The sequence below is a fragment of the Sorex araneus genome, chromosome 3 (assembly GCF_027595985.1).
Source record: "Sorex araneus isolate mSorAra2 chromosome 3, mSorAra2.pri, whole genome shotgun sequence".
Lineage (NCBI taxonomy): Eukaryota > Metazoa > Chordata > Mammalia > Eulipotyphla > Soricidae > Sorex > Sorex araneus.
Window position 1 is genome coordinate 111,140,149 of NC_073304.1, and position 27,262 is coordinate 111,167,410.

At 53.7% G+C, this 27,262-nt stretch overlaps 1 protein-coding gene across 4 annotated transcripts; it reads right to left on the minus strand.

The window, feature by feature from the left end:
* Positions 1 to 249: 249 nt before the first annotated feature.
* ENTPD6 (ectonucleoside triphosphate diphosphohydrolase 6) lies at positions 250 to 23,920 on the minus strand. Of its 4 annotated transcripts, none has more exons than XM_055130051.1 (15): positions 23,783 to 23,917; positions 21,126 to 21,228; positions 15,810 to 16,133; positions 13,927 to 14,003; positions 10,682 to 10,825; positions 8,582 to 8,657; positions 7,550 to 7,585; positions 7,037 to 7,125; positions 6,542 to 6,621; positions 5,956 to 6,020; positions 5,054 to 5,164; positions 3,119 to 3,259; positions 2,091 to 2,147; positions 864 to 976; positions 250 to 779 (listed from the first exon to the last, which is right to left on the minus strand). In XM_055130051.1, exons 2-15 carry the CDS (start codon positions 21,172 to 21,174, stop codon positions 681 to 683), a joined length of 1,461 nt encoding a protein of 486 aa, XP_054986026.1. In that variant the 5' UTR covers positions 21,175 to 21,228; positions 23,783 to 23,917; the 3' UTR covers positions 250 to 680. The 4 variants fall into 4 exon arrangements, with proteins under 4 accessions (XP_054986026.1, XP_054986027.1, XP_054986028.1 ...); XM_055130052.1 differs by having other exon boundaries at positions 21,110 to 21,228; positions 23,783 to 23,916; XM_055130053.1 differs by lacking the exon at positions 21,126 to 21,228 and having other exon boundaries at positions 23,783 to 23,920.
* Between the last annotated feature and the right edge of the window lie 3,342 nt (positions 23,921 to 27,262).

Consider the following 27,262-nt stretch of genomic DNA (forward strand, 5'->3'; position numbering starts at 1 on the left):
TAGGGGAAGTCGAGGCTAGACGCTCCTGGGTCTGCGGAGGACCCTGGACACCCGGGGCTCAGCGCCAGGGCCTGGACCATGCTGGGCCAGGATCTGGGGAAGCGCCCTGTGGGGGACCAGAGGAGGACCCGAGGGCGGCCTCTTGCATCCTCCTGACGCACAGCAACACCCCTTGCCACACCACCGGAGCACACATCAGCAACAGGGTGGGCGCATGGGCCCTCAGCACGAGCAGTCAGAGGACAGACACCTGGTCAACACTTTATTTCAGAACATGAGGCTCAGCCGGTTCAATTCTTTGTACATTCACTGGGGCACTGGGCACAGGACGCGGGCAGCCCTGGCGAGCCCAGCGGGCACTTCCTAGGGAGGCAGCCACTGCACCCCAGGGCTCAGCAGGCACGGCCACACCCCCAGCCCTCTTCCCATCCCCAGGGAGCCCTCTCCGAGGCTGCGGTCTGGCTGGCCCTGCCCGCCCAGGAGAAGCAGACCGCTGTCCTGGAGGGACAGTCTCGCACAGAGTCGCTTCCGAGAGGAGGGTGGGGAACACAATGAGGAGACGCACAGGGCTCCTGTCACAGGCACACAGTACGGTGACTGCAGCTGGGGCGGGGGGGTAGGGGGGCGTGCTCCCCCAGAGTCCCTGGAGCGGCGAGGTCTGCTCTCCCCAAGACGGGCCACTATGAGTGCGGGCGCTGCCGCCTGCTCAGGGAGTCGATGTAGTGGAAAATGGCCCCCAGAGCCCAGCTGGTCTCCACGTCGTCGATTTTCCGCGTCAGCTAGAGAGGACAAAGGGCAGGACGGGGGCTGGGGGCTGGGCTGCATGCAGGGGTGCAGGGCCGGGCACCCGCGCAGGGCCTCACCTTCAGCGCCTTGCTCCCGGGGAAACCGAGCCCTCGGAGCAGCAGGCTGATGTAGGTGAGGTCCATGCACGCGAAGGGGCTGCTCCGGGGCCGGGTCTCCGCTGTTCGGCACACTGCGGGGCGGGGGGTGGTGTCAGCGGGCCAGAGTGTGGCGGGGCCGGGGCCGACCCCAGTCCCCTCTGGCCAAGAGTGGAGATGGCTGTGACCACGGCGTGGAGCCCAGCACCGCCACGCGTGGCCCCCACAGGGCAGCTGCGCAGGGTCTGTGACGGCACCGGCCACGTCTCGGCCGGGCCCTGGGCCCCTCTCCCGGACACGAACCTGGGCTTTCTGAGGAATGAAAGCACCCAGACATTTAGGACAGGGTTCCCGTCCCCAAGGGACTCAGGCAAGACCAGCCACCAACGGCCTTTCCAGAATTCTGCTTGCAAGGTGAGGAACACCAGGTGTCCGCAGGCGGGGGTGAAGCCGGGAAAAAAAAAGCCAGTTTTGGGGCCACGGAGACAGCTGAAAAGGGCTGACGTGTGCCCAGCAGGCACAGAGTCCACACGGGTCCCGGGCACCACAGGGGCCCCAAATAGGGCAAGCCTAGGCCACTGGGGCGGAAGGGGAGGAAGGAGACGTTCCTGAGAGAAAGACACCAAGGGTCGCGCTGACCTCGGCCCCCGCTGCACCTGGGGCAGTGAAAGCAGGGTTTCTCCAACCCTCCGCAGAGCCTGCACGCTGCGCACTCTCCTCAGGAAAGACCTTTCTGCCACTATTCACAGTAGCCCAAACCGGAAGTGACCTAAGTGTCCAATAACAAATGAAAGGGAACAGAAACTGGGACCTCTACACAGCGGAGCACTACACAGCCCTGAGGAAAGAGGGCAGTTACGGGGAAGGGCCTGGAAGGCACCATGCCAAGAGCAGAGAGAAGTCTCCCTCAGGGGAGGGTGACAGAGACAGACTAACCGGATGACTCATGCCCAAAGGCAACATGAGCTGAGAACTGGTCAGGGCCAAGCTGGCCCTGGGGAGGGGCACTCATGAGGAAGACTGGGGCGTGGTGGCACGAAGAGGCACGCGGAGTGGGTCGAGGGCCAGAGCCCAGTGTCCTGCACCATGAGAGGCCCCCAGCATGATGACGGCTGCACTCAGCATCAGACGCCTGGCACGGGACAGGCCGTGCCCCCTGAGTGCATGCGGGGCTGCCACCCCCTTCCCGGCACCGTGGCCGCCACTCACCGTACTTGGCCGCGACCTCAAAGTCCCCGACGAGGAGAGTCCCTCCTTTCTCAGCGTCTGCGGGGAGAAGTGAGCGCCCGTCTGACAGCGGGTCCTGTCACCATTCCCGGGAGGACACGGCTTTGGGGGTAGGGATGGCGTTTCCATGTGTGACCACACAGCCATGGCGGGGAGTGGTGATGGGGTCAGGCACCTCAAGATCCTTGGAACCCACAGAAAACCCTTGAATTTTAGGTGAAAATAAAGCAACTTCCTGAGTATGAAAAAGATTCCATTTGCATGTGGGGACGCAGGCGGCAGGGATGTGGCTGGGTGCAGAGGCTGGCCCTTCAGGGCCTCCCTTCTGGGCACAGGGAGGGCCGTGTCTCCCAACCCTCGAAGGCACCCCAGGCCTCAGTACTCTCTGCAGTGTCCCTGAGGCTCCCCATACCCCTCAAGGCTGGTCTGAGTCACTGGGTGGTCTCAGGGTGACAGGTCACCCGTCATGCACGGGATGGCAACCCAGCTGAGCCAGGCCAGACCTTGACACCATTCTGGGCAGCCTGGTCAAGACGAGACACCATGGAGCACTGGACGCTGGAGAGGAGCTTCCCAGGGGCCTGAGCAGGGAACTGGGGTGAGTGGGGCCCTGGGGCCCTAGGCACTGTGGTGGCCACTGGCGGTATGGTTGAAGTGACCATCTCCCCACTGTGGAGGGCAAGTGCCGGGAGAGCCCCAAGGCTCAGCTGTGTCAGAGGGGACCGGGTGACAGAGAGGCCCACACCCACCAGGAGCCCTGCCCACCCTGCACATCCACGCGGGGGTCCCTGGGAGCAGACTGGGCTCTCTCGTCCTGTCCCAGCCCCCGTCTGTCCCCAGCAGCCCAGAGGACAGTCTATTTCCTGCCTGGCATCCTGGTCAGCTGACCTGACTTCTCCACCTGCTCAGGGGACGGAGCACCTGCAGCCTGGCGGCCTGGGCGCGGGTGGGCAGGGAGGCCACAGCCGTCTGGCCAGGAGGCGCTTGGAGGCCAACAGGCCCTTCCTTACCTATGAGGCCAACATTTGCTGCAAGGTCGTAATAGTAGGAAAACGCATAAAACTCCACGTCCTTCACCTCGTCCGTTCTGTGCACTCTGTCTCGAAGGACTGCAGACACTCTGCTGGCACACAGCTCGTGGAGGCTCGCAGCTGGGCAGAGGGAGAGCACAGAGCCAGGGTCAGTGGGCTCTGGGGCTCTCCAGTCTAAGTGCTCACCAGCACCACAGCCCTCGAAACCCACTCTCAGGAGCTGCAGCACAGGGCTGAGGATTGCGCCCAGTCCAATGAGCAAGGATTGGGCAGGCATGCCTACGGACAGAATCTCCCCACAGGCCTCCAGCCCTGAGCCCCCCGCACCCTGTCCTGTGCGCACCTTCATCTGGTCATTTATACGTCTGAAGGTGAGGATAAACGAAGCGCCTTCCCGAGCACTCCGGTCACTCTAGCAAATCTCCCCTGCACAGCCAGCCTCGGAGGGAGCCGGACGGGGCCTGCCATCAGCACTGAGGTGCAGGCCACACGGGAGCAGGCCTCTGTGCGGGGAGTTTGTGGAAGCTGCCCCCTCCCAGCGGTCCCCTCTGGCCCCAGCATGTCCTTTCGGTGGACGTGCCAGACTGAGGACTAGGCCAGGTCCACAAGGGACGCGAGCTAGGCCTCCGCCACGGGCCAGCCAGGGACAGGGCACCACGACTTTTCTTCCAGTTTATTACTTTTTGGTTTTACTTCTGGGTCATACCCTGTGGAGCTTAGGGCTTATTCCTGCTCTGTGCTCAAGGGTCACCCCTGAAGGGGACGCAGGACCATACCCAGTGCCAGGGACTGAAGGCAGGTCTGCAAAAGTTCCAAGTATGGAGCACAGAGGCCCCAGGGGCTGTGTGGGAAGCCCCGCCCCGCCCCGCCCCGCCCCGCCCCGCCCCAGCGGGAGGGAAGCCGGGATCCTGGATCCCAAACTGCTGGCTCAGTAGCCCAGCTCTGGCCTGTGTCTGGGCCCTGGATACTGAGGCCTCTCCTCCCTAGACGCCCATCAGAAAACACAGACGCTTCACTTGGATCCTCCACCCTGGGCAACTGACACGCCCTGCAGGAGCGTCCCGCACCCTTGCACGGCAGCACCCACAAGCTCAGAGCCTCTACTTCTGCTCCACGGCGAGCACGGGCTTGCCGGGGAGGAGCCCTGGGCCCACGTCTCTGCCATTTGGGGGGACACACTGCCCATCTTTTTTTTTTTTAATTAAAAAGAAATTTTTTTACAATTTTCTTTTTGTGCAACCTTGCTTAATGACCATTGAGTTTTGGGGCCATGCTGAGCTAAGTGAAAAGCCTTTATATACGGTTTATACTGTCTAGCCCCACCACAGGCCAGAAACAGAGTCTGGAGCAACATGGGAAATAGATGGGAAACCTCTCTCAAGACAGCTTGGGAATTCCAGTCCAGAAAGTTGGGATGTCTCCTTCCTCAGGTGGCAGAGCTGCTGTGACAGGGGCAGCCAAGAAAGCAGGGCACGCACCACCCCAAACAAGACCAAATAATCCTCCCTGTTCTGTGGTACAGGTTCCACAATACAAATCACTTGTATTCAACGGTAAATTTATAAAATCTTTGTAAAATACATCTGCTATAAAGAATGGGACCCCTGCCACTGAAGCTAGAAGCCCTGTCACATGTAAGACCCTGAAACTATCTGCTATGAAGTAGCATTAACTCCAAGGTAAGTGGATCCCTGGATCCTATCCAAGTAGGTTCCTTTCTGCTTCTGGATGTTGGTTGATTTTTCTGGTTACAATGTTAAAGTTTTTCTTGGAAAAATGATCTGGTTCATGATCTCCCGCCTTGAGCCTCAGGCTGTCTGCAAGGTCACGGCCTCCTCCAGTTCACGGGCCAGCAGGCACCACCCTCCTTAACTGCCCACCCGAACCCTTCCAAGCCACTGACCGTTTACAGACCTGTGGTACCTGCTGCCGGTCCTGAGATTCGGTACACCACTTCCGCGTGTTCCCACTCTCCACTGAAACCGGGAGACAAACAAGGGCTGACCAGTTCCTTTCCATCCTCGGCTGAGAAACACGAAGAAAGGAGAGAGGCGGAAGGACAGAGTTGACCCTGGCACGCCCATGGCGCCAGGCAGCGAGGGTACGGCAGGCTCGGGGCACTGGACGCGCACAGAACTGCGGCTACTGCCTTCCTCCCTGCCAGCTGACGCCTGCCCTGCAGGGAGGTGGCCTGGGCCCCTCGCAGCGAGGCCTCTCGGTCCAGCAAGCACTCCGCTGTCCTCCAGAGTGGGCACGTGGGCCTAGGCTCTGAGGCAAGCACTGTCCAGTCACCACTCACAGCCACCCCGCCAGAACAGACACAGCAGGGCCCTGCCAGGGTGCCAGGAGGGTGGGCCTGGGGCTGGAGGAGGCCCAGGCGGGCCCACAGCACAGCCCCGGCTCACCCCTGCCCCCAGGAAAGGGCCCAACACCAGCTCAGAGCAGCTACCCCATGCGGCCTGCAGAACCAGGACGGGGGCCCTGAGGTCTCTGAGGGTGGAACTGCCACCGCCACCAGGCTTCACGGCCAGCTCAGGTCTAAGCGCGTCACGGTGGTGCTGGCCAGAGCTCAGGGTTGGCCCCGGCCTGAGCCCTTAAATACGAGCCCTGACAGTCGACCCGGCCTTGCGCCCTGGGAAGGCCCTACCTGGGCCTTCAGAAATGACTCCACTCCCACCTCTTTTCTTCTAGAACACACCCGCAGGCAAAATGCATGCCCCTCCCTCCCAGCACCCCAGGGCTCCCCACGAGGACCCACCTGCCTGGCCCCTCCAGACTCAGCCCTGCTCTGCAGGACAGCGCTCTCCCGCACTCACCCGCCTTCCCCTCCACGCCACCCAGGATCGCCAGCCGTGCGGACATCAGCCCCAGGCCCAGGTAGCTGTGGGGAGAGAGAGGGGTGAGGGTGGCCTGGGGGCTCTGGGCACTGCCCCTCATGTGACCCCGAGGGAGCCGGCGAGGGAGGGAACCGGGCAGGCTGCTAACAGGCTGTTCCTTTTCTGCCAGAAGGTTCTCTGGAGCTCAGGCGCTCAGCTAGTGACACCAACAGACCAGAGCCTCCCCACAGGGACAGGCCTGTCTGGGACAGGACTCGGTGGCACTGGGGGTCCTCCCACACCTTTCTGAACACTCTCCGCCACAGGAGCACTGGAGAGGAACCTTACTCTAGGTAAAATGAAACCGGGCCAGAAAGGCAGCTGCTTCGAGCAGCAGGATTGGGCTTAATCTGTGCCACCACACAGGCCTGAGTGCCACCAGGTGTGTCCCAACCTCCCACTCCCCCCTCAAAAAAAGAAAAAAAATGAAGGGAAATGGAGGGGGTGGGGGAGAAGAAAAGGCAGGAAAGGCTGGAGGTGTGGGGGACGCGAGGGGGACGGAGGGGCCGCGGGGGCCCAGGCCCACCTGTACGAGTAGAGCGTGTAGGTTCTGTTGAACATCTGGAGGGACGTCAGGTAGCCCGGGGGCGAGTTCTGAAGTGTGCTCTGCGAGGACAGAGGGGCCAGGCCCTCGCGCAGGGCTCGTGCTCGGCCACCGTGGGCAGCAAGGTGGCCAGGGGTTGTCCGCCCTCTCCGCGCTGCCAGATGCCGCCCACCAGCGGACACAAGGATGACTGGGGCCCTGGGGTCACGGGCATGCCTCCCTCTCCTGGGTGGCGACTGTCCCGGCACAGGCTGAGCCCTGTCCCATGAGCAGCATGGGCCGGGGGCGGGGGAGGCGCTCTGGCCTGTGCCCACAGGGCTTTGGGCAGCGCTCATCACCCCAGCCCACATGTCCGTCCACTGCCCGGGCAGAGCTCCAGCCGAGGGAAAGGGAGAAACGAACCTCACGGAGCAAAGCACTGCACCGGGGCCGCGTCCGTCCCCGGGGACCCTGCAGGGGTCAGCAGAGGGTGGTTACCTCCATCCTCGGGAGGAAGGTGATCTGCGTGGACCCTCCGCCCAAGTCCAGCATGCCCGCACTGTGCCGGCCGGGGCCTCGCAGGGATCCTGCGGCAGAGGGGAGTCAAGTGCAGCAGCTGCTGAGGCGTGGCGAGCACGCGCGGGAGGAGTCCCTGGGCAGAGCCCCACAGGCCACGCGCTGCAGCCCTCGGCTCTCCAGGCCCAGGAGTGTCTATGTCGCTGGAAGAGGCACTGGGCTTTCGGCTGACCTCACGGTCACGGGCGGGAAGAGAGCTGCCCCCAAGGGCCATGGTGGCGGAGGAGCAGCACTCAGCTCCGGAGGGTCTGCCTGGCTGTCAGGCGCCTCCCCCAAGCCCGAGGGCAGGTCATGGGGAAGACCCCTGCTCCTCTCCACAGGCTGCCTCCACCTTGCCCTCCATGGGGGTGCCCCCGCAGGGCTGGAAACACCAGGAATCTGGCTCCTGAGAGGGAACCCCACCATCCCGAGCCCCGAGAAGCAGCCCCAACACACCTGTGAGGAAGTTGACAGTGATCCATGCAGAGACGCCTGCAAGAGAGACAGGGGAGGGGAGAGAGACAGAGACAGAGAGACAGAGAGGACCAAAGTGGCACCCAGCCCATGGCCCGGCTGCCACCACCACGAGGCCTTCCCAGGACTCATCTTGACTTCAGAGCAGATGGCCCAACCCTCCTGTGTCAGACCAGCCCCGAGCTCAGTCCAGGTGCTCAGGAAGCCCCTCCCTAGGTCTCCCTCAGGGCCTGCTCTGGGAGAGGCTGGGAGAGAACCAAACGCTTCTCTTCAGTTCCTGTGCTACTTCTGCTGTTGTTGCTGTTGGTTTTGTGTTGGGGCCATGCCCTGTGGTGCTCAGGGCTTACTCCTGGCTGGGCACGCAGGGATCACTCCTGGCAGGCACTGGGGGCCTCTGACGGCCGCAGGCAAGGCCAGCACGCTAACCCCTGTACCCTCTCCAGCCCCACCCTCTCCACTCCTTTTTGTTGCTGCTGGTTTGCTTTGTTTGGGGGCCATACCTCGCTCTGCGCTCAGGGATTGCTCCTGGCAGGCTCAGGGGACCACACAGGGTGTTGGGGGTCAACCCCCAGCCCGCGCATGCAAGGCAAATGCCCTTTAGGCTTGGACTCACTCGTCCAGCCCCTTCCACTCATTCTTTTTTTTTTTTAATTTTAAAATTTTTTTAGTTAGTGAGTCACCGTGTGGGTACAGTTACAAATTTACACATTTTCATGCTTGTGTTTCCCTCATACAATGTTCGAGAACCCTTCCCTCCACCAGTGTCCATTCTCCACTCATTCTTAAGGCCCTACTTCAAACCAGCGTCTGGGGAAGAGCCTTGCTCGGCATCTCTCTGCTAACGACACAGCAGTTACAGAGCTACGAACTCTTCAGCTATAAGGAAGACCTGCTTTTAGAGACGGCGCTGGGCCAGGAGAGGCGGGAAGGGGACTGCCTGAGGCCAGGAGGACCCTGAGGTCAGCTGTGAGCTGGACTCATGCCTTCCTTCCTCCGGGCATGCAGGAACTCTACCTTCATCTGTACCGTTCATGATGGAAACACAGTCGTCCCCGACCAGGAACGGGGATGCTCGGAACACTTCTTCCACCTGCATGCAATGAGACAGGTCCTCACCACAGGGAGCTCGGTGCCAGCAGCCCCCAACAGGCCAGGCTTCCGATGGTGGCCACGGAGCAGCAGGGGGCGCTGCTGAGCTGCTGGCTGGTGGAGCTCAGGCAGCTTCATCTCTCCTCAGCAAGAGGACAGGCTGACAGTCTAAGGGGCTCAGCTTCCGCTCCCCAATCCTGGCTCCCTGGCTCCAGACTCAGGAGCCCCTGTGAGTCATCCAGAACAGGTTCATTCAGAGCAAAGGCTGGGACCGTTCCAAGCTTTGGCCGCAGGGTGATAAACGATCAGCAAGCACTCTGATGTCCTCTGCTATCCCTGCCTGGTGCCCCTTTGAAGCCTCACCGTCTCAAAGACACGTATGTCACCTTGGGAAATACCTTGACTTTGGGGTTACTATTAAGAAAGACAATTTCCCACCAGGCTGGAAAGAATCCATGCTCAGTGAAGAATCCATGTTTCAGTTCTAGTGCAAAGGTATGGAATTCCCTCCTGTTCAGGGCAATCGGCCTTTGGTTTTAATTAAAGGCTTCTTCAGATTATATGAGGCCAATTCACATTAAGGAGGGCAATCTTCACTCAGCATCTGCTGACAATCTCATCTATCAAGTCTGGCAATATATTTAAGTACAATTCTCTGCCAAACTGATAATAACATAGAAAGAAATAAATTATCTTCAGAATTGTTTCCTGAACACAAGCCTCGGCATTATTATTCAATATTGCACTGTGAATTCTTTTTTTTTGGGGGGGGGGGGGTTTGGGTCACACCCGGCGATGCACAGGGGTTACTCCTGGCTCATGCACTCAGGAATTACTCCTGGCGGTGCTCGGGGAACCATATGGGATATTGGGAATCGAACCCGGGTTGGCCGCATGCAAGGCAAACGCCCTACCCGCTGTGCTATTGCTCCAGCCCCGCACTGTGTATTCTTTTGTGCAATTTTCAGTTTTGGTGTTTTTGACCATACCAGGAAGTGCTCAGGGCAAACTCTTGTGCTCTGAGATTACTCTTGGTGGGTTCGGGGACCATATGGGGAACTGGGGACCAAACCCAGATTGGCCATGTACAAGCTAAGAGCCCACCTCCAGCCCCAGATTTTGCTTTATTGAGGGGCCACAACTAGCAATGCTCAGGGGTCACGCTTGGCTGTGCTCAGGGAACATGGAATGCCAGGGATGAACCCGACCCTCCGGATGCAGTCTGGCCTGTCCCCATTTGGCATGAACATGTGACCATTTGTCCTGCTGAACACTTAGTGCAGAGATACAGCTGTCAATCATGGAACTGCTAAGTTATCAAGAACTATCCAGAATGCAAGACAACCGTTCTGCCGAGAACTGCTCCCTGGCCTAGTCAGTGACAAAGGACTCTGCGAGCACCCAGTGCTGGGACCCAGGGCTGTCTTCAGGGGTGGCTGGAGAGGGTGGGGACGAGGCTGTGACAGAAACCCTGAGGAGGTGCAGAAGGCTAAAGGGCCTTCCCCCGGACTACAGCCAGGCACTGCCAGGCACAGGGTTGGCAGCGCGGGGTCGGCAGCTCTTCAGGAGGGGAGGCTGAGGCACACAGGCCCTCTGGGACCTGACAGGCACCTCTGAAGACAGAGTGCAGTTTCTCGGCTTGTTCTTAAGCCACACCTGGGGTCAATCCTGGCTGTGCTTGAGGGACCGTATGGGTGCCGAGGATCGAACTTGGGTTGGCTTGAAGATACGGCAAGTGCACTATACGCTGTGCTACCTTTCTTGGTCCCCGTAAAGCAATTTTAACAAAGTTGTTCTGCTTATGATAAAACACTGACTCTACCTGCAAGCACACAAACAGTTTTGAACACCGAAGGAGGAAAATGATCATCCATAAGCCCGCCCCCTTAGGGGGCTGCTGGAGCCCTGCACAGAACTGCCCAGCACAGCTACATGCTGGACACTGCCATGCAGCTGAGATTTTCGGGGCTGAGAAGCCCCGGCCCCGGCCCCGGCCCCTCGAGCCCCGGAGAGAGGGGAGGTTACCTTCTGCAGTAACTTCTGAGCCTTTTCTCCTGGCAGAAGGCGCAACCCAGCAGTGGCCTTGAGGACCAGCGGCGTAGCCCCCCAGGAGTCAAAGGGGATGTCCTGCTTGGCGACATCGAGCAGCTCCTGGATCCCCTGGCTGCTCTGCATGAGGAGGGGAGAGTGGGGTCTGTCGGCACACAGCAGAGCTCTGACGCAGGTGCAAGACACCTTTCCGTCTCGGTTTCCTAACTGGGCAGGAGGAGAGCCCAGAGAGCAGCAGGGCGGGAGCAGCGCCCTGTTGGCACGGGGCTTGGCAGTGCGGCTCCAGGCTCCACTTCCCACCTCCCAGGGGACCTCCCAGGGAGCTTACACTCCCCTGTGACCATGGGTAAGTCCTGGCGCTCTTCTAGCACTAAAATCCCCGGACAGTTCCAGCAACTACAACACATCCTATAAATAACCGCTAGAATGTTCAAGGTACAAAAGGGAGAGGAGGCCTCATAGACATGGGGATTGGAAGGAGGAGAAAAATGGTGAAACATCGCTGGGATTCTCAGGCCGTAGGCCTAAGGGGCAACGTGCCAATTCATCACCAATTTTATCTGGTGATGAAGAGCAGCTGAGGTAAAAGCCACACCTCAGTGCCCTTAGGAGGGGAAGCCCCGCATGAGTTCCGCAGCGACCTGTACAACACAGCCCGCTGGGCCAGGAGGATGAACAATGCTCTTCACGCAGCCCATTCTGGGGTCTCCGCACCTGCAGCTGGAATGTGGTGAATTCTCTCCGTTGCTTTCAGGATTGCCCTCAGCACTCTGTCTCCCCTAGAGAGAAGCCTGCTTTCTCTCTTGAATTAGGTATTCTCTTCATAGTACCTACATAAAACTATTTTACTTAAAAAAACAAAAAACAAAAAAATCTCTTCTCAAACGTCCCAGGAGTAGATGGTCTCTACAACGGCAGAGCAAAGTGCACGTACCACTGTGGTGGAATACAGGAAGCTGGCGACACCTGGCTCAGATACACACAAACACATGCTCTTCTGGAAGTTCTCAGAGCTTACTCCTGGCTCTGTGCTCAGGGATCACTCCTGGTAGGACTGGGCGGACTCTATGTGGTGTCAGGGATCAAACTCAGGTCAGCTGCAACGAGCAAGGCAAGTGCCTCCTTCCCTGCGGGATGATCACTCCAGACACCTGCGCTCCCTCCTGAAGGGTCCAGGGGAACCAGGACACACTGCCCCCTGGAGGCACGGGGCTGTGGGGCAGGGGCACAGCCTCGACTCACCCCTGAGGCTGGGAATCTGTTACACTTGGTTGTGGAAAAGCCTACTGCAAGATTAAAATCCCAATGAGTTTACTGTAGAGAAAGCGAATTCAACCAGGTCTAAACTCATGACTATTCTGAAATTACCAATTTTGTTTTAAACCAAAGCCCTGTCTTTGGGTCACACCTAGCAGTGCTAAGGGCTCACTGCTAGCAGAACTTGGAGGATCATTGTGGTGCTGAGGGTCAAGCAGGAGTCACACTGAGGACTGATCTTTTTCCTTTTGGGTTACACCCGGAGATGCTCAGGGGTTACTCCTGGCTCTACTCCTGGCGGTGCTCGGGGACCATATGGGATGCTGGGAATCGAACCCGGGTCGGCCACATGCAAGGCAAACGCCCTCGCTGCTGTGCTATTGCTCCAGCCCCTGTATACTCTTTTTTAAGACCTGTTTAAACCAAGCAGAACTGAATAGCTATCCCAGCGTCATAAGTGACTTAGCGGAAATGCAGGAGCCTTGATTAAAAGCAGTTGAAATGTATGGGCCTTACAGATACAGACATTACAGACTTTTAAGTCATTCTATTCCTGTCCAAAAATAGAAGAGATGAACAGAAACTTACTCGAGTAAGACAGACAGAAGTCAATAGGTATATACATAAAAATCATCATCCCTGATGATCTATAGCACTGATCATCAGGCAAATGCAAATCAAAACAATGAGAAACCATCTCCCACCAATGAAAGTGAAATACATCACAAAGAATGAAAGCAGCCAGTGTAGCTCTTCGAGGAGTCTGGAGCCTGGGATTTCAGAAGCCTTCCCATTTGTGCATCCTCCAGACTCAGAAGGCAGAAGTCTGTCGGGTGGTGTGCAGGCGCGAGAACATGCTTTTTGGTGGGGCACAACACTGTAAACCCCAAGCAGTATTCTAACTCCTTCATAATACTTTTATTAATGATTAAGATAGTTTCTAATGATTGAAATAGAGCCTCAATCATTATAGAGATGTGAATAGAAAACTCTCCTGGTTGTAAGATTGACCCCAATGACCCAAAAACTATTGATAACAAACATTTGTGCTCTTTTCATGTTCATTGCATCAATGTTCATGACAGCCCAAATCTACAAACAACCCAAACATCCAAGAACTGGACAAGAGACTATGGTATAAACACAAAATGGAATACTACTTGGCTGTAATATAAGAGGAAATGATGAAGCTGCCACTATAGGGGTGGAGCTGGTGGGGACCATGCTGAATGAGTCATCGAGAAGGAGAGAGACAGATAGACAGACGCAGAGCAGAAGAGACAGACAGACGCAGATGCACTGATACGGTGGAGGATGACAAACGGCCAGGTGCCACAGAACCTGAGAACTGACACAGAGCTGAGCTTACCATGGCGGGAACGAGAAGGAGGCTGGGGCCTGAGACAATGATGGGGGTGCAGGGCTGGAATGCCGAATGCGTGAAGGCCCACCATCGACAGTACTGTACACCATGGTGAGTAAGTGTATTCTGAGCAGCCACTCTTTGACTCCAAATTAAAGTTTGGCAGCCTGTTTCTTTCACACTTGTCTGGCTTTGTAAACCTTGCTTTAAACACTTTCAAGCTGTTTCAGTCAACAGCCATCAATCAGAAGAGCCCAAACAAAAAAACCCTGAACCTGTTTGTTTTGCTCAAGGGCTACTTTGGCAGTGCATGGGCACCAGTGGGTGCTCGTGCTGGAAGCGGGGCCTCAGCCTGCAGAGCTCGTGTCCCAGCCTGGACTGGTCAGGGGCAGGGGTGTGGTGCATGTGTCTGGAGGGCAGGGGCAGCGGGCCTGGGCCCCGAGGGCTGTCCTGGGTTCCTCCAAGGGCAGAGTGCGGGCAGCGCATCAGAGAGGCCCTGCCTGAGAGGGGGCGACCGGGCTCCGGGAAAGGGAGCTGGAGGGAAGGAGAGGCTGTGAGGCGGCGATCAGCAGGGCAAACACAGAGCAGCAGAAACGGTTACCTTTTCCACATCGTCAGCGTAAGCAGAGAGGCCAGGTTTCAGTGCTTTGAAGGTTTCATGGGTCAAGGTGGGAGTTTCTAAGGGAAAAACATGTTTGTTTGCTTCACTTGCCTCCTTTTCTTTCCTGGGCCACATCCCAATGACTGGGGGTTACTCCTGGCAGTGCTCAGGGGACACACAGTGCAAGGAATGGAACCTAGGGCTGCCACATGCCAAGCTGCACTGAGGGCCACTGGGCTCTTCCCAACCCTGGAAAACTGTGTTTTTGCAAAGGCAAACTGGGAATATGGCACAGGCAGACATCGCAAAATTTAAAAAATGAAGAAAAAAGCCTGATCCAGAATAGCAAGAGCCCATCCCCACTTCTTGCTTGAATTCTGCTTCTGTAGTTTGGTCAACCAAGATAACTATTACATCTGTTTAGACAAAAGCTTCACTTAAAAAACAAACAAAGGCTTCCTCCACCCTTGGAGAAGCCCGCGTTCTCTCTTGAGCGCGTTACTCCTACTGGTTTTTCTTTTCCACTTATCCCTTCCTCCCTCTCTTAGAAATCTCTGAATAAAATCTTTTACTTCAAAAAAAAAAAAAAAAAAAAACAAACAAAAAACCCCCAGTCTTTGAAGATGGAAATAGCACCAGGGTTAAAGCACTTGGCTTGTGTGTGGCGATCCAGTGACCCTGGAACTGCATTTGGCCTTCCAAACACCAGGGGTCACTGCTGAGCACAGAGCCAGGTGTGGCCCCAACTACCTCCAACATGAACCCAGGGTCACACAGAACAAGTCACGAGCTCGACTGCTGAGCAACTTTTAAGAATAATTTACAATATGAAAAAGTACTCATTAAAGATGTTAAAATTTGACACTTATTTATTGCCAAGTCAACCCATCGAGGAGGGTGGCAGAAGATTCCAAACTACAAACAAAAATCATTTCCTTGATTATGCAAGGACATACTACAACATTCTCAAAAGTATGTGCTGTTTTCTTTCTTGACAAAAAGGGGCGTTTTTTGTTGGTTGGTCTTTGTTTTCTGGGTCCCCCTGATGTTCGGGGCTTACTCCACCAAGCGGGCTTGAGAACCATATGTGGTGCCAGGAGCAAACCTGGGTTGGCTGCAAACAAAGCCAGAGCCCTAACCCACTGTCCTTGTCTCTCCGGCACCAAAAGGGCCATTTAAAATTAGGGAGAACTGGGCCACGGGTGCAAAGAGCATGGAGAAGTGTTCGGAACACCTGGTGTCAGAAGATTCAGACAGAGACATAAGGGGGGAATCAGGAGCAACACGTGCGTAAGAACTTTCTCCTAGAAACACTGGCATAAATAAAGAAGCACACACTGCCATGTGTGACCTTAAAACTTCAAAAACTAGTTAGGGGGACAGGCAGAGGCAGCATGTGAATATCTGTAGTGGTAAGTTAAAACAACAGAGCAGGGGAAAAGTCAGTCAAATGTGCCCTAATTGCTCTGGAGAGGCGCAGAAGAGGCAGGACCAGCCAGGCTCAAAGGCTGGAGTCGTGAGTGCCCTGAGGCAGGGGACGCAGCCACGCCCGGGAACAGGAAGTGCTGGCCCCGTCCTCGCTGCTGGCACCTCTCTCGTGCTCTCGTGGTCTGGCCCCATGGACGCCCACTGACCTGCCCGCGCCGGCCCAAGGGGCTGATTTCCCGCCCCCACCCTTCGCCTGGGACTCCTGTTTGGGCCATGGTCCCAGCCACCAGACGGGCTGCTAGTGAGGGGGGGAGATACAACCACCAAACAGCCTCCTGAGGACAGGGAGACAGCTGCCACACCCCATCCACTGCTGCCCCATGAAATGGCGAGTGGGGGGGCCGGGGAGGGGCCCTAGAGAGCTGTGACGGGGGAGGGGAGCGACCCCGCAGTACCTCCGGGCCGGCGGGAGAAGTGGAAGATGTGCACTCGCGTGCCGGTGCTCCCCGCGTCCAGCATGATGCCGTAGAAGACCTCTTGGCCGCGGGGGGCCACCCCAGAGGGGCCGCGGGTCTGCTGGGCCCGCCGGGCTCCCGTGGCGGCCTCGGTGAGGCTGAGGAAGGCCTGCGTGGCAGAGGCCCAGTGCCACTTGATGTAGACCATGTAGATAAACAGGCACACGAAGAGGCCCAGCGGGTAGGCCACCTTCGTCATCCTCAGGTTTCCGCTCGTGGGGACTCTCCTCATGGCTCCGTCAGCGGAGGCGGGAGCTGCTGGTGCTGGAGGAGAGGGGGAGGCAGCAAGAGCAGAGCAGCTGTGAGGCTTCGGGGCCAGGCGCTGGTGTGTGGAACGAACAGCCAGGCTCCCCTTCCCCCCAGTGATTCTGGAGAGTGTGATCCCAATCGCAGAAGAGAAGCTGAGGAATTAATACCTTTTAAAAAATATTTGGGCCACAGCTGGCTGTGCTCAGGGGTCACCCCTGCTGGTGCTAGGGTCCCAGCCAGGGCTGGTGCAGGGCAAGCACCTCAGGCCCTGTGCTGTCTCTGGCCCCAAAATGGAGGTTTACAGAGTGGGCAGTCTCAGCAGGAAGACGCCCCCTCTAAGGGCTGTTCCAGGTAACAGGCTTTTGAGCTCCTTGATATTTTAAGTCTCATGTATACCGTGTCCCCAAGAAATCAGACTCCACCCCATTCAAAACAGTGTTCAAAAGCACCAAGACCTCAGGGAATCAACTTAACAAAAGATGCAAGAAACGTATACCATGAAAATGAGGTAACTTATATATAGAGAAAATTATGTAAAAAGAGGAAATCTTAGGAGATAATCTTCAGGAGACTGGGACAATAAGCTCTGTCCTACACAGGCCAGAATCCTCTGCAGCTTCAAGGGGTGATGGAATCATGCAACTCGCTGCACTGGGTGGACAAGATGATCTCACATTCAGTGAAGTAAGACAGACAAACAGAAGATACAGGACACAAGGTATCAGAGGGAGTATCCTGGTTACAGAAATGAGAAGGATGGGGAAGGTGAGAAATTGGTATGGGCGCATCCCGTTTCTGGCAATGGGGCAGTCATGCCTATAAGCCACCTCTGGCTGGTGCCAGGTAATCTCATCAAAGGCCATGATCTAGAGACTCATTGTCCTCCTCTCAGAAGAGAGCATAAGGGGCTGGAGCGATAGCACAGCGGGTAGGGAGTTTGTCTTGCATGTGGCCAAACCGGGTTCGATTCCCAGCATCCTATACGGTCCCCTGAGCATTGCCAGGAGTAATTCCTGAGTGCATGAGCCAGGAGTAACCCCTGTGCATCCCCAGTTGTGACCCAAAAAGCAAAAAAAAAAAAAAGAAGAGAACATAAAACGACCACCCTCCTGAGCCTCCCCCACAAGTGGCCCTATTCCTTCCTGGACCATGTGGCCACAAAACAGCCATGTGACATCTCATACCTCACACCACTCATACTCTAAAAGTAGCACACCACATTAAATGGGGTTTAAAGTAGAAGGCAACCAAACTTAGAGGGAAGTATATTTTTACAGATATATATATGTCTCTGTGTGTATTTTATATATATATATGCACATAAGGCTCAACTTTTAACAACATATTAGTAATTTCTTATAGACGGGATTAACAGCCCCAGGGTGAAATACAACAATCTTCACGCACTCCCCTAAGGAAAGCTTTTTAGAGCATTTTCAGCAGTTTATTCGTAACAAACAATAAAAAATAAATTATTTAGGTTCTGCTTTGGGGCAGGGGCTGGGTTTGGATCAGAAATATACAAAATATGGTGGTGGGAAGGTATAATAGTGGTGGGATTGGTGTTCAAATATTAAATATAATCAAATATTGTGAACTACTTTATAAAAATAAAAAAAAATTAAGATTTGGAAGAATTCACTAGTAAAAAAAAAAGAAATTGGGGTGGGGAAGAAGAGGCGATGGAGATGGAGGCAGGGGCCAGGTTCTGAGGACATGGTGACATGGAGGTTCATGTGTATTTCTAAATCACAGGAGCCAAGAACCCTGAAAGCAGGAAATCCAAGCTACAACAGCCAGACTTAAAACTGTGCCTGCCAAGGAGGCAGGCTGGGGGTGGGGCTGGGGAGGGAACCTGGGGACACTGGTAGTGGGATTGGTGCTGGAACATTCTATACCTGAAGCTCTTCTATGAACAACACTATACATCATGATGCCCTAATTAAAACTTTAAAAAACTGTCCCTAAAGCTTTCATGGTAATAGAAAGGTATATCTGACTTATATCTGACTTTTCTAATTCTCCTTCTTTCTCCCATACAGGAACTTTAACTTTCAATGTTAAGAGTGTGTGCCCCTGGGGCAGGCACCGGCAGCCAGGCCCAGCCCAGAGAGCGAAGCACCGAGCCGAGTGTGCCAAGGCTCAGGGCCCACACTGCTGCGGGGGCCCATAATGTAATAGATGCAAGAAAGCAAAAGGTCAGATTAAACTAGAAGGAAAGAAAAAAAACCTGAAGACGATGAGTAAAATCAGAGCAGACCCATTTTGTACTTCAAACAGATGGACAGAAGGGTCACACGCTCAAGACTATAAATATTGCAGAAAAAAGTTAAATGAGACTCAAGTAAGTAAAGGTATATCGCAGGGAGATGCTCAAAGGGCTGGAGCACACGCATGGCACTGGGGGGCCTGGGTTCCATCCCTGGCGCTGCATGGCCCATCCCCCAGGGCACCACTAGGTGTGGCCCCCAAACGGAATACCTGAAGAATGAAGCCGAGGTCCCAGTCTCTGGTGCTGTTACAAAGCAGGGACAGGAGAGAGAGTACAGCACCTAGGGCACTCGCCTTGCTCATGGCCAACCTGGTTCAATCCCTGGCACCCACACAGTCTCCCGAGTCTACCAGGAGTGATCCTTGAGCTCAGAAGCAGGAGTAAGCCCTGAGCACAGCTAGATGTAACAAAAATGTTAAAAAAGCTCTAGTAATTCATTCATTGTGGCAGTGTTATAAAGACAGACACACAGACCAACAGAATGGAAGAGACCCCAACAAACCTTCACACTATGGTCAAAGATATCTGACAAGGGTATCAGGACCACTCACAGGAAAGCTGTCTCTTCAACAATTGGTGCTGTGACATCTGGATGTCCTCATGCAGAAGAATGAAGGTGGAGCTTTATATCATATATAGGAATCTACTAAACATGGATTAAAAACTTAAGTGTAGGGGCTGGAAAGACAGTTCAAAGGGCTGGAGCATATGCTCCACGTGCAGGAGGCCTGGGCTCAATCCCAGGACCGCCCTTCAAGCCCAGACCTGGGAAGAGTCCCTGAGCACCACCAGAGTGGCCCAATGACAATCCAAATAGTGAATAAATGTAAAATCTAAAGTTACACATTTCCTAGAAGAAAGCATAGGAGGAAATCTTCCATGACTCCAAATTGAGCAATAATTTCTTGGATACAGTGCCAGAAGCAAAGGCAACAGAAGAGGGAAAAATGAAACAAAGGCAAATGGGACCACATTGAAAAAAAAAAAAAAGAACCCCCAAACCTTTTTTAATTAAAGGGCACGAACAATTGAGCAAAAAGGCCAGCGGAGTGTAGGGCGCCGGCGCTAGGCTGGAGCATGCGCACAGCAAGCAGAGGCTCCGAGTTTGGTCCTGGCCCCCTCAACACAGCAGGGCAGAGCAGCACCTCCTCAGGGGGCCCTCGGCAGGCCTTCAGGGCCAGATCGCTAGCAGCAGCTCCCCCGTGCCCAGCACTGCTTGGAAGGCCCCTTCCCCAACACTCACACTAAATAGGTGTCCAGCAGACTGGGAGAAAATATTTCAAATCATCTTGTAAGGGATAAACATCTAGATTCTGCAGAGAATCCTGAAACTCAACAACAACTGTGCCAAGAACCCGAGGAGACTGCTTTCAAAAGATCTCTAAGAGGCCCGGAAACACAGGAAACATGCTCAGCCGCATCAGCAGAGAGGCGTCCAGCAGCTGAGTCCCACCTCCTGGCCTGGGGCTCGCCACCACCAAGAGGAAAAGCAGTGCAGGAAAGGCCGGGAGAAGGCTGGTCCCTGTAGGTCTGTACAGCCGGGCTGGCATATGGAAACAGTGTGGTATTTCCTCAAACAGCTAAGAATCACTAAAGGATCCAGCAGTCTTACAGATATGTGTCCAGGGGAACTGTAAGTAGGGGCCTAGAGTGCTAGCCGGATAACCACGGGAGAGTGGGACCAGCTCAAAGGCCACTGAACCCTGGGGACACTGTGCTGACTGACAGAAACTAGTCACAAGGACATGTAGTCCACTGATGTAATTTCACTTACCTGAACAAGTGAAATTCATGACAGAAAGTAGACTAGTGCTCCAAGGGACTGGGGGACAGTGAGGAAGAATAGTTAAAGGTTTAACAGGTAGAGATACCATCTGGGAGATAGAAAATTCTGGAGCTGGATGGTCCTGATGAACACAACAACGTGAAAGTACTTAACACAAAACTGCCCACTTAAAAATAGTGAACTTGATAACTTGGGGAGGGGGTGGGCACACCCGGTGGTGCTCAGGGATCACGCCTGGAGATGCTCAGGGAACCCTACAGGGTGCTATGGGAACCAGGAACAGCAGCATGCAAGATAGCAGCATGCCTTCCCTGCTGTATCTCTCCAGATCCCAACAGCCGATTTCATGGAATATGTATCTTACCACGATAAAAATATCCTTGAAGGACTCTGGAGTAGGAAGGTAACATAAAGGAATGTTGTGCTTGTAGAACAGAAATGACAGCAAGACACTGATGCAACATGGAACTGGGGAGTCATCTGCATGAAGCGGGTGTCAGCTCAAGAATGAAGGAAACAACGGCAGAGCAAAGAGCCAGGAAGGAGCAGAGGATGAGAAGCTGCCAGTGGAAGTCGGGTCCCAACCTGCCAGTTCTCCTTTGGCTGGGCTGTCGAACCCATGGCTTCCTGTTGCTAAGTGATCATTAAGTCAAAAGTATTTATAGATAAAATTCTAAAGTAGTGCTTTCAAAGGATGAATAATAGGGATATTAAAAGAGCACTGAAGTTTTACAACGGTGAAAATGTTTCATTAAATCCTTTAACATTACCAAGTTTTACCATGTTATCAGCTAGTCTAAAAACCATGAACTAAGTAGTTAGTTTAATAGGTGGCATCGGACATTTCCAGGTAAAAATTTTTCTTTATTAAATTTGTCTACACATTAAACATTTTCTTCCATAGGGTTGTAGTGATAGGAATATGGTACTTGCCTTGCACACAACGGACCTGGGTTCGATCCCTGGTATGCTGTATGGTCCCCTGAGCAGAGCACCATCAGGAATGACTTCTGAGGCTCAGAGCTAGGAGTAAGCCCTGAGCACAGCTAGGTCTGAAAGCCAAAAGAAAAAAGAAAAAATGCAAAAACCCAAAAAACACTTTTCTCATATGCTAATCCACTTTGCAGAGGCCTACACAAGTTGTTTAACATGTAACTTCTTTCTTATTTTAATTTGGCCATGTCCAGAAATGCTCAGGGGTTACTCCTGATGGCACTCAGGGGGCCATATGGGGTGCCAGGAAGGCACCTGACCTGCCTGTGCTGTGGCGTCATCCCTTGATGACTTTTTCTTTATATGAACAGACCTGAGACCATTTGTGAAAGGACAAGGCTATCTCACAGAGCGACCAGGAGGTGAGGTACAGACAAGAGCATCTGGCTTCCAGCACAAAATCAAATATACCTCACTTTCCCTACTAACACAATATTCGACTTTAGACAAGCAAAAATAAAAAAGCTCACATGAAATCACATATGTGGAAATATGTGGAATATTAGGGTGACACACCAGCAAGTCAAGTGTGAAATAAGTGGTCCAGGAAGAGCCAGGAGGAAGTTGGCCATCAGCACCTCCAGGTTGCTGGCGCTCAAACGTGAACTCACTTTTTCCCACTGGGCTCAGATAAGCACCCAGAACTAAGACAAGTATCACTGTATCACTGTCATCCCGTTGATCATTGATTTTCTTTTCTTTTTTTTTTTTTTTTTTTTTACTTTTTGGGTCACACCCGGCGATGCACAGGGGTTACTCCTGGCTCTACACTCAGGAATCACCCCTGGCGGTGCTCAGGGGACCATATGGGATGCTGGGATTCAAACCTGGGTTGGCCTCGTGCAAGGCAAATGCCCTACCCGCTGTGCTATTCCTCCAGCCCCAATCATTGATTTTCTTGAGCAGTCTCAGTAACGTCTCCATTCGTCCTAGCCCTGAGATTTTAGCAGCCTCTCTTTACTCGTTCTTCCCAGCGGTGCCACATACGAGGCTCTTTCATGGTCAGGGGAATGAGACCCATCATTGTTACTGTATTTGGCATATGAATACGCCACGGAGAGCTTGCCAGGCTCTACCAAAGACAAGTACAGGAGGAAAGAAAACACCTTTCTATAGAGACCATTAATACCTCAGAGTGAATGTGTGGATCATGTCCTTTCACAGGCTCTGGAGGGAAAACAATCTAACTTGAGTTTTGTTTGTCAAAGGCATGACATGACAAAAAGAGCCTCCCTAAGGACCAAGTTGGCCAGGTGGAATCAACAGAAGGTCGAGGAAAATGGGTGCAGGGCTCAGAATCAGGGGATGGAGGAAGGGGTGTCCCAGGTGGACCTGGCTGGGACCTCTGCCAGGGCAAGCCTGTGATCTGGAGGTCAGATAGGGTTGGATCTCCGACACAGGCTCTACCTAATTCATGATCCCCGACTCCGCTGGCTGTTTCCTCAAGACTGTCCAAGGTGGTGCAGTCCACCCGTCCAAAATTAGACCCTACTTAACAAATCCCTAATAACTCTCCCCGTAGGCTTACTAGTCTTTTAAATTGTCTTTTCTCCCCTTTCTCCAAAAAGCTATATGCTCGCTGGCACTATCCAAACCACTTGCTAGCTTCAGACAGGGCGCAGTGGAAGGGAGGTCCCTCTAGCTCTCTACCTCTCTGGTTCTACCTTGAGCTCTCAGGGCAGACACAGAGACACACCCAGCCAAGCAGTGCATGTGACTGTGGACACAGGGAACAGAATTTCTGGTCTGTACCCCTGGCCTGCTGGACTCGATGGGTGAGGGCACTATCCACCCGCCAGGAAAGCCCCTCTGGCATGGGCCAGACCCATGCCCCCCCACTCCAGTGCAGAGAGCAAGCACAGTGTTCAGTCACGTGTTTCCGGGACTCCTCTCCCTGGAGCTTTCAGGTCTCCTCACTGGGGAACAAGGACTAGGAGCACTTCAGCATCCTGGTGGGTACCAGGGGCTTGCAAACACCATCGTGGTGTCACAGTCTCAGACTCCCAGAGGGATGTGTAGAAGTGTTGATAAGGGGCATCTAGTGGAAGAGCCGCTGGTAAGAGGCTGCTATGAAGGGACGAATGTCCACATGAATCACGGAGCAGCAGAGGCCCCGGCTTCCAGCAGCACTGACAACCACCCTGCCCACACTGCCTTCTCCCCACTCTCCGGCCTGCCTCTCAACCTGGGGTCTTCCCTTCCCCCCTCTCTCCTTCCCTCTGCCATCAGCCCTGGCAGAAACACCACTGCTCGAGGGAACTGTTCTCCCGTTTTCAGAACAGCAGGAATCTGCTCCCTGGTCTGGAAACTGAGCTGCAAGGAACTGAAGGGCTGGAAGGGAACCCCCAACCACAGGAGGGAGGGAGGGCGGAGGAGAGGGGGAGGGAGGGAGGGAGGGAGGGAAGGAAGGAAGGAAGGAAGGAAGGAAGGAAGGATGGAAGGAAGGAAGGAAGGAAGGAAGGAAGGAAGGAAGGAAGGAAGGAAGGAGGAAGGAGGGAGGGAGGGAGGAAAGGAGAGAGGAAGAAGGGAGAGAGGGAAGGTCTGCCGGGCGCGGTCTCCCGCCGTGGCCACCTGCCGCGAGGGCCCCCTGCCCGCCCGTGCCCTCCGCCCTACCTGGCAGGCACCGCTCCGGCCGCGGCGGCCCCTCGGCTACCCCACGCGCGGCGTCCACGGAGCGGCCCGTGCCCCGCGGGCCCGGAGACCAGGGCCAGGCCCCGCCCACGATATGTGACGTCACGCCGGTGGGGCGGAGCTTCCGGGGAGCAGCGCGGGCTCCGCCCACGCGCCGCGACGTACACGACGGGGCGTGGCTCCGCCGGCCCCCGCTGGCACTGTAGGAGCGGCTCGTTCCGCGCGCTCTCTGGGCATCTCGGCGCCTGGTCCAGAGTTGCCCGCCTAGCTCTCCCCACAGCGCTTCGCGGAAGTCAGCAACCCCACCCCGCCTCACCCTCGGTAGCCAGGGGGAATAGTTGGATTTCCTTGGGCATTTGCGTCTCCCTTCATTATGGGGCTGAGTTGGGGCCGCTCGAAGATGCTCAGGGCGCACTTCTGGCTCTGTATCATTCCTGCCCAGGTAGGACCTGGCTGTGGATGAACCCAGGTTGGCCGCTGAAAGGCAAATGCCTCGGGCCCCTTTATATATGTATATATATATGTATATATATATGTATATATATATATTGGCTTTTCGGGTCACACCCAAGCAATGCACAGGGGTTAACTCCTGGCTCTGCACTTAAGAATAACTCCTGGTGGTGCTCGGGGGACCATGTGGGATGCTGGGAATTGAACCCAAGTTGGCCGCGTGCAAGGCAAACGCCCTACCCGCTGTGCTGCTATCGCTCCAGCCCCATATATTTTTAAAAATAGATGTTAGTCACTGTGATGAACAGTACTGTTCGTGGTAGGGTTTCATGCCTAGAACATTCAGCACCACAGCATCCAGTGTGTACTGCCCTCCACCATTATCCCCGTATCATCCCTCTACCACCCCTATGCCATCCTCCACTGTCCCCACCCCCATGCTAAGTTACCTACTGAAGACCAGTTCTCGGTTTCTGTTACCTTTAGGCATTTGTTATTACCCTAAAATGTTCCTGTATATCCCACATTTGAAAAAGATACATTCTTTGTGTTTTTCTGCCGACCAACTTCATCAAGGACTATACAAACCAATCCACAGAGCTGTAAATTGCATGATTTCATTTTAAAACCAAGTAGTATTCCACTGTGTATATGTACTATACTTTATTTTATTAGTCATCTGTTCTTGGCCATACGGGTCATTTCTAGGTTTTGGCTATTGCAAATAGTGCTGTAATGAGCATAGGGACACAAATGTCTTTTCTGAATAGTGTTTTGGATCTTGGGTCTTGAACCCCTTTTAAAGTTTTTCTTTTTTCCAGGCAATATAGAAAATGCAGCCCACATCAGAAGAGGGGATGCTGGAAACTGGCCTGTGATTGAGTACCATTTTTGGTGTCTTTCAGAAGTCAGAAACATATTTGCCCCTTTCAGGTTAAGTTTTAATACTGGTCCTGGTTTACTTAGAGACCCCTGCAGACAGCACTGTCCCCTCTATCAGAACTTTCTTAGCAGAGGAGTGCCAGCCCCCTTCCAGCTCCTCTGGATTGGGTGACAGTCATTGTGCTGTAAGCCCTTTTCGATGCCTGGATGGGGAAAATGTCTCTTGCACCAAGACAGGTGTGGGAGACCCAGTCTGAGTTCTGGAGTTGCACAGTAGTCTTCAGATCATTGTCTATAAAGGTGTGGTATAAAGACACAGTGGAATATTGTGTCTCTGCAAGGAATGATAAAATCATACACTTAGCTGCAACTTATATGGAATGGAAGGGTATCATGTTGAGTGAAATGTCAGCAGGACAGACAGGATGCTCTCACTTATCTGTGGTCTACAGAATAGCTTAATGAGGGAATGCAAGATATCAAAGAGGAATGCCTAGGTCAGCCAGTATCGGAAGGAGAAAGACAGGGAGGAAATGAAATCGAGGGGGCAAGTAAGAAGTGTACGGCTGGCAACAGGGCCAGGGTGAAGAGCTTTAGGAACATTGCAGGTATAGAGGTGTGGTAAATATGTATATAAACCACAGGAGCCAACAACACTTAAATCAGGAGATCTAAACTATAACCAAACTTAAAATGCCCATCAAGAAGGCAGGCTTGGGCATGGGAGGGAACCTGGGGACACTGGCAGAGGGAAGTTGATACTGGTTATGGGATTGGTGTTGGAACATTGTATGCCTGAAACTTAACTATAAATAACTTTGAAAATCATTATACCTAAGTATACAATTTTTAAAAATCATTGGGTGTAACTGTTTGGGGAGTGAGTAGTTGCTAAAATAGATGGGTTGTGAAAATAGGTGTCTCTAGAAGGACAGGCAGAAAGGGTGAGTTGTTAACCTAATCACCTGGTAGCTGTGAACATCTGTTGTGAATTATCCTCCTTTACCAAATTACACCACAAGATGTGGCTGCTCATACTGCAGTTAGTGCTTGTGGTCCTTTGTGATTTTCACATTGTGTGGACATTTATTTCCTCAAATTTCCTTCATTTGGATCTTTCCAAGCCCTTAGTTCTTTGTCAATCCAGTTCTTATAAAATTTCATCACACATGCTATTCTAATTTTTTCTAACATTTCAAAATTTCTGTTCGTTGAATCATCCGAACTTGGCTTCTGTTTACCTAATTTCCAAGACCTCTTTTAGTTCCATTACTTCTTTAGTTCTTTAACTTCTTTAGTTCCATAACTTCTTTAGTTCCATTCTAGTGTCCAGAATCTGTATTCTGATCTGGGATATTGTATATGCTAGTCATTGCTTGCAAAGCTCCTCCTCCAGAAAATCGCTTTGATCTGAATGTGTGTCCCTCTAATTAGGTTTAAACCCTAATTCCAGGAGCTGAAGCGATAGAACAGCAAGTAGGGTGTTTGCCTTGCACTGGTGGCCAACCCAGGTTTGATTCCCAGCATCCCATATGGTCCCCCGACCACCGCCAGAAGTGATTCCTGAGTATAGAACAAGGAGTAACCCCTGAGCATCACCCAAAAAGCAAAAAAAAGCAAAAAAAAAAAAAACAAAAAAAACCCTAAATCTGAAGTTGGTGCATTACAAGGTGAGGCATCCGGGAAATGGTTGGGATTTAAGCTCTTCTAAAAAACCCGCCTTAACAGTCATGATCCCAGAGATACACAAACAAGTCTTTGAACCCAGCGGCTTTGGACAGAAAAGCATCTGGACTTTGCATTAGGCTACTGGTGCCGTCCCACCCCAAGTGGGAAACGGTGCTTATTCTCCCTGACGACCCAGTGGCCGCCATCTTCCAGAGCCCATTGGACAGTCAGGTATGGGTCAGCAGTGACGAGACACGAGGGGCCTAATGGGATAGGGGTGGAGCTGCTCCTTCTCCTCCCTTGCCCCACAAGACACCAAGACGCCACCCACGAACGTCCCCTCTGGCTACTTCAAAGCTCCTTCATGGTCATGATCCCAGAGACACACAAACGAATCTTGGAACCCAGTGGCTCTTGCCAGAAACCTCTCCAGACTTAATTATTAAAATTTCAGAATTC

What these genes read in the sequence shown, in the direction of transcription:
- ENTPD6 (XM_055130051.1), bottom strand. Translation starts at nt 21,174, where the DNA reads ATGGTGCTCTGCTCAGGGGACCATACAGCATACCAGGGATCGAACCCA. An exon ending in AGCAAATGTTGGCCTCATAG is followed by an intron (nt 2,148 to 3,118) that starts GTAAGGAAGGGC and finishes TTCTCCCCGCAG; the next exon opens with ACGCTGAGAAAGGAGGGACT. An exon ending in TGAGGTCGCGGCCAAGTACG is followed by an intron (nt 977 to 2,090) that starts GTGAGTGGCGGC and finishes CCCGCCCCGCAG; the next exon opens with TGTGCCGAACAGCGGAGACC.